The 11,674-nt window shown below is 35.9% G+C and overlaps 2 protein-coding genes across 2 annotated transcripts; both read right to left on the minus strand.

Moving 5' to 3' along the window:
- Window positions 1–414: 414 nt before the first annotated feature.
- On the minus strand, window positions 415–4,571 carry LOC121765919 (aminoacyl tRNA synthase complex-interacting multifunctional protein 1-like). The gene is made up of 12 exons (XM_042162212.1): window positions 4,404–4,571; window positions 4,188–4,262; window positions 3,915–4,088; window positions 3,571–3,636; window positions 3,203–3,268; window positions 2,401–2,526; window positions 1,961–2,109; window positions 1,543–1,633; window positions 1,370–1,438; window positions 1,053–1,144; window positions 797–860; window positions 415–694 (listed from the first exon to the last, which is right to left on the minus strand). Exons 1-12 carry the CDS (start codon window positions 4,473–4,475, stop codon window positions 590–592), a joined length of 1,149 nt encoding a protein of 382 aa, XP_042018146.1. The 5' UTR covers window positions 4,476–4,571; the 3' UTR covers window positions 415–589.
- Window positions 4,572–10,657: 6,086 nt separating this feature from the next.
- On the minus strand, window positions 10,658–11,674 carry LOC121764460 (probable receptor-like protein kinase At4g39110). The gene has a single exon (XM_042160474.1). The coding sequence runs from the start codon at window positions 11,672–11,674 to the stop codon at window positions 10,658–10,660; it is 1,017 nt and encodes a 338-aa protein (XP_042016408.1).

The raw sequence follows: 11,674 nt of genomic DNA on the forward strand, positions 1-11,674 counted from the left end.
AACACAACTCACAATTAATGCCTCAAAATCTCTTTTTTCCATTAAATAACTCTGAAATTTAAAAGAAAAGAATGAGTAAACGATTTGGAATCAAAATTGAAAATTGAAGGGTTACTACTTACTTGTTTAGATAAGAGCTTGTTGATCACATTGAGCATATCTAGCATTGAATCATCCAAATCATCCGATGCCATAAGCAGCTGATGAAAGTTAAGTTTCTTCTCTGGTTCTTGAATTCTTGAAATTTCGCGCTTTTATGTGTGTGTGTCTGTGTGTGAATAAAGGGAAATGCTTCATTTATTTATAGTTCATGGTAAGGGCTAGTTTGGTTAGGCTGAAAAAATATGCAACCTTATATTCAAAAATTTTATTCAAATTTCGATGTAATTGCTAAAAAAAGAAATTGACAAGAAATAAAGTAAAAAAACAAAATAGACAATAGTCGTAAAGGTATAACTTTTAGACAAAGATTTGAACAACACAGAATCAAACAACGGCTGCAGGATAGGACTTGGTTTGTACAAAGCATTTTAACAAGCTAGCAATGCTGTGTCTAAGGATTCTGGAGAATAGGATAGAGAACTCGTCACTATTTGATGCTTCCGTTGGGAATGGAGGACGAACACGGTCCAGAAGAGGTCATAAATGGGATGCCTTTGAACGTCGCGACACCCTTTTCATCGGTGAAAAGATTCTGCACACACAAGAATGTTACAGAAAGTTGCCAATCGGTGAAATTATTCAATATGATACTTTTAGTTCTCATCAATTAACAGAATCAACGGGGATAACATACCGGAGTTATCTTGTCCAACTGCTTCTTTTTGGGGTTTAAAACCTCCTCTGGCTTGCCGTCAATTCTGTGTACAAGATCTTTTCTAGTTAATATTTATGACCATCTCAAACAACTATTTTCAGGAAATGCATAACAAATAAAAATGCAACATATAAAGAGGCAATGGAGAATGTTTGAAAGCCGTGGTTAGAATTTAGATGGAACATTTAAGCCAGAAATTGTAAGATGATCAGCCCTAACAGTGATAGGACATTACCCCGAAAATGTAACACATTCCCCAACTTTAGCACCATCGGGAGCAATAAGAGGCTCTACAACTGTGTGATCTTTACTTGAAGCACACAAAACCTGCAGGTTAAACGCAATGAATATAACAAATTGCAGACAACAATGCCCAACATGCTGAAATCAACTTATAAGTTAAAGCATAAGCTGGCATAACATCCATGCATACAGTAGTGTACTACCATTGTGTGTGACAATGGCACAAATTACAGCAACCAATGCATAGAGTAAGAAACAGCAATAAAAGAGGACACAGAAAAATGTGAAGAGCAATAAGATGAAGTATACCAGTCCCTCAGACATCACATCTCGTAATTTCCCCGGTTTTACATTTGTTATAAGCACCACCCGGCGGTTCTGGGCAAAGGAATACAGTAGACAGATGAGTGAAAAATTATACTACACGTAAAGAGCAGCTCACTTTACATTTCGAAGGACCAAAGCTATCTAACGTTTCTTACCGTTAATTCTTCAGGGGTGCAGAACTTTGCAAGGCCACTAACAACTTGACGACATTTTGCTTCTCCAACATCTATCTCTTCAACCAACAAACTGCATTACATACAAAAATCACATAGAACAGTTTTTAGTTGAGACCTCAAAACCCAGAGTAAAATACTATGATTTCTATTTAAAGCCAAACAATATTTGGAAGGGAAAAAAGAAAGAGGAGCAAGAGACCCGTATTGGTGAATGAATTATACAAACAAACCTTAAATAAATGTAAAGATCAAAACCTACTCAAGGTCCATTGAAATAATATTTTTCATGCTTTGATCAGACTTGATACATCAAATAAATCCATACGACATGTACAAACAACTCCCAAAATAGCTTGATTGAGGCATACTTAATTTGCATGACAAACAGTCATCTTACCTGTCAGCTGATGGATGTTTCCATGCTTTACGAATGTGACCAATCTGGATTTTAAGCAAACTAACGCTAAGTTCTTCATCTTTTTTCTCCACCTCTTTTTCGGGAAGTTTCTTCTTTACTTGGCTAACCTGACTCTCTTCAACTTTTTTCTTTTGTTTGTAGAAGAAATAAAAGAGCAATATTCAATGTGCAGTACTAAGATTGATGGTACATCATATAAGATCAAATTCCAAAAGTTTTCAAAAAAGAAATTAAGAATCTCAATTAAAATGCTTTTCAGAAGCTGAACAAAAGTATAGGCTTTTGTACTTTACTCTACAACAAGATTAGTAGCTCTAGGCTTGCACCCATATCATCATGTTGGGAGTTGCTTCACTTATATGAATTCATATGTTTAAGATGCCAAAGCATGAATACACATAGGAAGTCTAAATGCTTACAGTATCAGCAGTCTTCTTTCCTTTGGACACAGTCTCTGACTTTCCAGCCTCTTTTGTCTCTTGGGCGGTTTTCTTTGGAGTGGAATCTTCAACTGTTTTTACAGGTTTTGAAACAGGTTTTGAAACCTGCAGAAGGTTGTTCGGGAATAAATGCATCAATCTTTAAGCTGATGCTTGTTTGCCAGACAGTTAATCAACATAAAGCAGGTGATAACTTCAAATAATGGTATCCAGAAGTGCTGCCAGCAAGGAAAACCAACAGCGTAATAGGCTAACAGGAGATGGTTTATCAGCAAACATGAGAATAGATGCCGTGTCTGGCATGCCAAACCCAAAGTTGTTAAGGGGACTCTATTTTCATATTTTAATGTGACCCCTCTGAATTTTATGGTCTCTTACAACAAGAACACACAGTCACCTATTGGAAATTCACAAGTCTCATGGTGATATTACAAACAATCCAGTTGCCTACCTCTCACTCCATGCTACATTCTTCTGAGTTTATCATATTACTGTACCTAGAGCTTAAACTTTCAGATGATATATTAAGTTTTGAATGTAGATGATTGATTTTGCCTTGGCGGTAAATAGAAATGTCATAATAGCCTAAATATTTCCACTAATGATGTCGACCCATATCCCCCACTCCATCCCCAATTCGGAATTTATCCAGCTGCCTTCATACAATAGACAAATTTCCTTACAAATACATTCCGCACACAAATAAGTATCTTTATATGTAACTATGATACCTATTAATTTGCAAGAATCCAAAAAATGCAAATGGCTTTAAATTACTCACAGGGGGCACAAATTCAGCCTTCTCTACAACAATCTTATCCAATATTGGAGCAATATCGTCCTGATTCTGCACTTCAAAAAAATCGATCATCAATGAAACTGCATACTGTGGTGTGATGCAAACTATCTAGTTTGCATGGATCTTATACTTCTACATTTTAAGCACCTACAAAATGACAGTGCACAATGAAAAGCAGCTGATGCAGCACATTAAAAAAGACTTAATTTTTTAACGGATTTTGGTTATGTTTTTTTATTATTATTTAAAGAACACAATATCGATATTTCTTGCATATCAAAATTCTCAGAAAGAGATTTGAACTTTAAAGAAAATACAAGAATCTGTGTTACAAGATAGACTTTTCTTACCTGGATGTAATCAACCCACCTCAACAAATGTGGCAACCTTGCTTTATCTGAGCTTGAAAGGCGATTCTAGAGACACAAGCAATGGAAAAGCATCAGAAAATTAGGTAAAAGAACAGCTTGAACAATTTTCCCCAGCCACTTCTACAATCCAATGAGCATAATTAGCATCACTCTATTATCTCCCAGCGATCTTAATTAAAGAAGCACTATCTGTGTAAAACATTCTCGATTCTTCTGTATTCTCTCTGCTCACTAGTTAATACAATACGTTATCGAAAATTAAGCAGTTATACGCTATCTCACGCACAATGCTACATAGTGGCACCATCATGGAAAAAGCATACCACAGATGAATGTGCCGTCGCATAGAGATACACATCAGCAACAGATAGTTTGAGTCCATCGCCAAGTATTACGGACTTCGTAACCAACTCTTCATTCAACTCCTCAAGCGCCTTGAGCTGCACATCAGCAGTTGGATTCTTGGAAAAAGGAGCAAATTCTAACCACTTCAGTATCTGCCACCACCAATTACAACTTTCAATTTCCAGAAAACGTTGATTCAAACGTTGATTCTTAGAAAGAAACATGCACACAAACATTAATGCTTGAAATACCTCATTTTTCTTGGGATGCACTTCCCCATCTTTTGACGAGCCCAACAGCTTCTCCACGTCACTTACCAATGGACTCTGCAATAATCAGTGAAAACACAACTAACAATTAATGCTGAATTTTCTTTTTTTTCGTTAAAAAACTCTCGCAACACTGAAATTTGAAAGGAAATAAAGAAATACACAATTTGAAATTAAAATTAAAAGTTGAAGTGTTACATCTTTAGCTCCGAGCTTATATATCACAGTGAGCTTATCCCGAATTGCAGCATCCGTTGTAGGCGATGCCATAACTCGGTTTCCTTGCAGAAAAATTGAATCTTCAAGGGTTTCAACTGGCAGGTGATGAAAATTGAGCACTCAAGTTTCTTCTAGGGTTCTTCCTGAATTCTTCACACTTTTTTAATGGGCTAAAATGAATTGGGCCACTTTAGCCCACATCCCTTTTTTCAAAGTAGTTTATAAATTGTTTTCATTAAGGGCTAGTTTGGTTTGTCCTTTATGGTTTCTCAAGAAAAGGAATGACTCTTGTTAGTGATTCCCTTTTCATGATAGGAGATAAATATTTCTATTGTTTGGTTTGACTTCTATGGTTTCTATAGTTTAAATTAGGAGAAAAAAATGTATCTTTCAAAAGTTGAGAGATACCTTAACTAATGAAATGAGCACTAATGAGGCGGGCCGGAGAAGAAACTGAATATTTGGTCTTTATTATATTCTAATTAGGACGAGATGAATTATCATGGGCCAAAAGATAAAATGTTATTGTAGAGGTTGGTAAATAATTGTGCTACGACTATTCATTGTAACATCAAATGCAATGTTTAAACTTTTGAGAATGGAACCGATAATTGATCTTCATCAAAACTAATCCATATCTTTGCCAACTTTATCATCCATTGGCGTATGTTATCATTCCGGTGTATATATGTATATATATTATCCACCCGTGTATGTTTTATGTGCCAAATTGAAATTTGCACGGCACTTGACGGGCACGATCCTAGAGGCTAGAAACTGAGTCTATCACTGACCCAGATTCGGTGCCAGAACATCCAAGTGTGACAAGCAATCAAGACCATGAGATCGTGCCCAACGAGCTTGTCATATCGGTTATAACTAGAAAGCGGCACGGTATCAAACCGTCGGCCCAATCGCTTCCACGACTATGTTATCTCTTAAGGCTAGCCACTTTAGTCTTATTTCATCATTTAATTATTGTATGGAGTCGGGCGTAATATGTGGTCTAACCGTGACACCTTATAGATATTCTTAGCTTTAGTATGTTATCATTTCGGTGTATATATGTATATATCATCCACTAGTGTATGTTTTATGTGCCAACTTGAAATTTGCACGACACTTGACAGGCACGGTCCTATAGGCTAGAAACCAATTCTATCACTGACTCAGACTCAGTGCCAGAACATCCAAGCGAGACAAGCAATCAAGAACATGAGATTGTGCTCAACGAGCTTGTCATATCGGTTATAACTAGAAAGCGGCACGGCATCAAACCGTCGGCCCAATCACTTCCACTGCTATGTTATCTCTTAAGGCTAGCCACTGTACTTTAGTCTTAGTCGGGCGTAATATGTGGTCTAATTGTGACACCTTATAGATATTCTTAACTTCTGTATTTGGAAGTAGAATATTCTAGGAGACAATAGCCTTTATTATGTGATGTTAATAATCTTTACTTGTCACCTTTTGAGTTGGAGAATACTGTTATTGGTGTAGGAAGGGAAGTATCGTTTACTTGTCATCTCTGCTTTTAGACATATAGTGGATCTTAAAAACTACAAATGCAAGGTTTTAGAACGAGCATTTCTGGCACATGTTTGCATAACTTTTGCTTTTGATTTAGATGTATGTTTCATATATATTAATATGCTCTTATAATAATTGATCTACAATAGGTTATGACATTGTCATGAAAATGTGGCAAAGCTACATCATTATTGGATAACTAATTATTTTCAATTTTATATTTATGAGTTCGCTTCAAGAAAGTCCACGCATAATATTTTGAATGGTGAGCTCCTACTTATTTCCATTTTGTATGTTGATAGTACAACTAACAAATTTTATTAGTTATATTTGACATGAGTCCAAAGAATCAGGTTGTTGACATTGCTAAAGGGTTGCACTACATTCACGATGAGAAGGATCTGATTCATTACGACGTCAAGTCTAGCAACGTGATGATTTTTTAGGATGGAATTGCTAAGTTAATCGATCTTCTTATATCCAAGCCATGCAGTTGTAACCGTAACTTCCGCTTTCTATCTCTGGTAGAAGGTCATCGTGCAAACTCTTTCATCCACCAGAGTAGGTTACGTATCATTCCTAGAGATGAAGTTACATATTGTAGTGAATTAGTACCAACAATAAAGTTATTATAAGATTGCAGATTTTCAAGGGAAGACAATACTAAGGCTGGTGATATTTACAACTTTGGTGTAGTTCTCCTAGAACCATTTGACATGTAAAAAACTAAAACACCATACAACAGAAAGTTCCCTTGTTTGTTGGGCAACACCACTGCTATTATAGAGGAAAGAGAATTGATAGTATACGATTAGAAACAACACTACAAATTAGTGAGGAATGGTTAAAAATGATTGTGGAAGATAGACCCGGTGAAGAATATCTGGCTAGTTAAAAAGGTAAAATATCATAATCAGTTGATGTTTGTTCTATATATACAATACTTTGTAGCATTGATTAAAGATTGTGTTGTTTTGCTCAATATATACTGATTGCTAAAGTTGCTCTATGGTGCGTTGAAAATCAACCCTTTTCCTGACAAAGTATGGACAAGGTTTTGACGTATCTTGATACATGCACGATCCTAGAAGTTGAGCCTAGACTGACTCGGACCAACCATGCAAAAAATGTCAAGTGTGCACAATCCTATTAAGCAAGTGCTTCTTTATATTTCAGTCAATCACCCCAAAAATGTCAATTATGTCGGAATAACTTGAAATTTGCACGACGCTTACAAAATGGACTTATGATTTACTAATATTGGTTATGACTTATGGTTATTTTATACCTAATGATATATATACGTTCATGGAAGGTTCATACATGACACTCTCAACATAGTAGGCTTTTACTACTACGAATTGTCATGGACCAAAATAATTAAATTTATTTTTGAGGTTGCTAAAAACTTTTGTTGCATTCATGATAAGAAATAACCAATTCATAGTAACATCAAATATAGCAATGTTTTATTTTTTTTATGATGGAAATGCTAAGATATTTGATCTTCATCTATCCAATCCGCGTTATTTTAACCTAAAATCACCAGCATGGTGGATGATCGTCGTGCGAACTTTATCATCCATATGAGTAAGTTATTTTCTAAATATTGAATTCTCTTGACCATCACTTATGTTATTATATAATGACATATTTTCAAAGAACAAATAGCAAGGTTGTTGATGATTATTCTCTCCGTCCATGAAATGTTGTCTGGTTTGTCATTTTAGTCCGTCCGTGAAATATTGTCTGGTTTTGTCATTTTAGTCCATCCGTGAAAAGTTATTCACTTTGCTTTTTACTATTTTTGGTAAATGGACCCACTTTTCACTAACTCTTTTTACACTCACATTCTGTTATAAAAACTCATATATAGATGTGAGACCCTCATTCCATTAATTTTTTGAACTCACTTTTCTTCACATTTATTAAAACTCGTGCCGAGTCAAACTTGAACAATATTTCATGGATGGGGGGAGTACAACTTAATAAGTATAGTTCTACTTGAATTCTTGACAGGTAAGAAGCCAATTGACTCTAATTGCCAAATGGAATGGACCTAGTGAGTTGGGTAACACCACTACTAATTAGTGATGAAGGTTTACAAACTATTGTGGATGATAGACTCGATAAAAACTATCCTCTTGTGGCAGTTAAAAAGCTAATAAAATCACACTATCAATGGATCCTTGGACTAGTCTACATACACCTTTAGTTAAGTGGTGGGAGCCCTGCCATTTATTGTATTTTATTCATGCAACTAAGAAATTTAACAATAACATGCTATGAAATTAAAAATATGGAAGTGTTGAACAAGTACGAATGTTTAATACATTAAAACTTTAGTTATTGGTTGACACTGGGTGAGGTTATAATTATTCATGATACTGGAGGGACAATTCCATATCCTCACTAAAACCTTAGTCTAACACAGATGTAACAAAAACAGATCATAAGCATGCAAAGCTAACTGTAAACTAGAAAGTTAGACTATAATATACTCCCTCTGTCCCATTAGAAATGAAACGTTTTCCTTTTTGGTCTGTCCCATTAAAAATGAAACGTTTCTAAAAATGGAAACAATACTCTCCCTATTTTTCTTCTCTCTTACTTTACTCTCTTTTCATTAACTCACAAAACAACACTACATAAAATCTCGTGCCGAAAAGCAAATGTTGCATATTTAATGGGACGGAGGGAGTACTACATAAATCATGGTATATACCTAGCATTGCAATATAACTCTCAGTGGTGCAGCTGGTAATTCAATCCTCCATGGCATCTACATCACACTTGCATACAGTTTTTATTTAGCTATGCAAAATGAAAACTGTAGAGCTATCTTCAACAAAAATTCACAATCCAATTCAATACTAGAAACAAGAAAATTTTATAAAAAAAGCATTGTCTAAAAAAGTAAAATGAACTATTACCTCTGAACACATCTATTTGTGGCAAATGAATGCCCTCCACTGTAAACTTACGAATGTTTGGAACAGAAAATGTTCCATCCATAAGTGTACTATCATGTATCTTAAGAGTTAGTATCTGGAGTGATGGGCTGCAGATTTTTATCCCGTTCCAGTTATAGTCGGAGGTACAATCTGAAACGACTAACTCTTTTAGGTGTGGGAATTTAGGCCACAAGTCATTCATATACATATTTTCTCCTTTATCTAATCTAACAAGACGCAAGAACTTCAGGTTGAAGGCTCCTACAGAAGGAAGTGGTTGCCATTCGAATACTCTACAGTTTTTCGGTGCGACAGAGGACAACATTTTCAAGGCAATGGCATTTCGCTACTAGTTTGAAAAATAAATCGCCACGGGTTATAACATTCGAAAGAGCTATAGACGTCATATTAGAACATGAAATAACCTACCTCGGCCAAATCTTATATCAGCTTCAGAAAGATATAAGCTGACTATTATGTTGGAGCCCAGAACCTCTTCGGGCAAAACAAACAGCCTCTGTATCACTCCGAAAAACCCAACTTCTAAAGTAAGCTCCTAGTTCTATGGCTTGCCTTGTGAACTCTCTAGCATGATATTGAGGCACATTATGTGCCCATAGATGAAAGATACGGATAGCTTGATTGTTGATTTTGTACTTGCATGACAAGAATTAATAAAAACGAGCTTCTTCTTGAACATTAATGAATGAACACTCGAATATAATTTTGACCTTGCAAATGTTGTAGAGGCGTGATGCAGGAAACCATCACATTCAAAATCTTGATGCGTAAAGTTCAGATATGGCCTTATTCGCCAGGCATTATGCCAAAATTTAGAAAACCTAGTTGCGTGTATTGTCAATAGCTCACCCAAGAAAAACATAAATATGTGTAGAATTTCTTTACTCATGTCGTTGATAGTGTTATCCAAGATAACCGATCTTTATATAACCAACCCGTGTGCTTGTAATCCTAAATTTCAGTTTTCTGTTCGTGGCGGAACGCCACGGTGCCAACTTTATCATCCACCGGAGTAATATACTAAGTCTTAGAAAAGAAGAGTAGTAGTATAGTGAATTTGTACCTAACACTTTTGTTAATTGTATGATTGTAGATTTTCAAAAGATGGTGATACGACTAACAAAAGATTTTGAAAATCTACAATCATACAATTAACAAAAGTGTTAGGTACAAATTCACTATACTACTACTCTTCTTTTCTAAGACTTAGTATATTACTCCGGTGGATGATAAATCTGGAATTTAGGATTACAAGCACACAGGTTGGTTATATAAAGATCGGCTATCTTGGTAGTTCCATCTTCAAAAATTAACACATTGCTAGACTTGAGGTTACGATGAATCAAATCTTTCTCATCGTGAATGTAGGAAAGCCCTTTAGCAATGTCGATAGCAATCTTAAATCTTCTTCCCCATGACAATCCTAACAATTAAACTTTGTCAGTTATAAAATCAACATGAAGAATGAAATAAGGAAGAGGAACGCACCTTGTATAATGCAATGTAAGGACTTTTTTGAAGCAAACTCATACATGTAGTAATCAAACTCGGTAGTCATCCTATAACCATGTAGCTTTACTACATTTTTATTATTCAAGCTTGATACTGTCGCAACCTATAAAACCATATATTATTGCTTAAATGCATTATTATATGAATAATATCTATAAACCAAAAGTAAATTACACAAACCTGTGCTAGAAAGTCTCGTTCTGGAACCTTACATTTTTAGATTTTTAAAGCAACTTTCTGTCTAGTGGCAGGGATGGTTGACCAATAAATCGTACTTCCTCTTGATCCTGAATCAATAGGAGTCATCTCCTTCAAATCTGAATGTGGTATTGCAAGATGGGCAATTGCCGGCATCGGATTAACATTCTCTGAATCACTATCCGATGTATGTAGCGCTAGCTCTAGTTGGGCCAAAACTAGACTCATTTCTGGTCGTTCCTTTGGTGGAAGCAGGCATTTTTTACATATATCACAACATATATCCACAGCCTTGAGCCTACCTTCAGTTATGTTCCCATGAAAAACTGGATCCAGAATGTCCATAGCTTCTTTCTTTTTTCCCAAAACTTCAAGCATCACCATCCCAAATGAATACTTGTCACTATCCTTTGTAAGCTTCCCAGTGTATATATAATACGGATCCATGTACCCAAACGTGCCCTTACCATCTGTAATAATATGGCTAAGTTCGTCATCAAAGCTCACATACTTGGCCAAGCCAAAATCTGCAACTTTAGCCACGAGATTCTTGTCTAAAAGAATGTTGGAACTCTTCACATCCCTGTGTATGAATGAGCCGATGCCGATGCAATAGTGAAGATGGTACAATGCTCGTGCAACTCCTATCAAAATAGTGAGTCGTTGATCCCACGAGAGCTCTGAGTGGCCGTCCCTCAACCTTTTGTGGAGATGATCATTTAGTGTGTGATTATCTATGTATTCGTACACTAGAATCTTCTCGCCGTCCTTGTTACAATAGCCGATTAGAGAAACAATATTGCGATGCTTGATCTGTGTTAGTGCTTGTATCTCCTCATCAAAACCCATCCCCTTTTGACTGGAAACTTTAATAAGCTGCTTCACTGCCACTTTCTCACCGTTGATGATACCTAAGTAAACGGTGGCAAAACCTCCTTTTCCTAGTATACGATCATCGCGGAAATTTTTGGTGGCCGACTTGTTCTCTTTTAGTGAGCATATGCGACAACTTTGGTTGGTCGATGATGATGCCAT

The sequence above is a fragment of the Salvia splendens genome, chromosome 14 (assembly GCF_004379255.2).
Source record: "Salvia splendens isolate huo1 chromosome 14, SspV2, whole genome shotgun sequence".
In the NCBI taxonomy this organism is placed as follows: Eukaryota; Viridiplantae; Streptophyta; class Magnoliopsida; order Lamiales; family Lamiaceae; genus Salvia; species Salvia splendens.

Bases quoted from the DNA above. Each gene is read 5' to 3' on its own strand.
- LOC121764460 (XM_042160474.1), bottom strand. From the start codon at position 11,674: ATGGCATCATCATCGACCAACCAAAGTTGTCGCATATGCTCACTAAAA.
- LOC121765919 (XM_042162212.1), bottom strand. From the start codon at position 4,475: ATGGCATCGCCTACAACGGATGCTGCAATTCGGGATAAGCTCACTGTG. The intron at 2,527-3,202 runs GTGAGTAATTTA...AACCTTCTGCAG, and splicing joins AGGCTGAATTTGTGCCCCCT to GTTTCAAAACCTGTTTCAAA. The intron at 1,439-1,542 runs GTAAGAAACGTT...TCCTTTGCCCAG, and splicing joins GCACCCCTGAAGAATTAACG to AACCGCCGGGTGGTGCTTAT.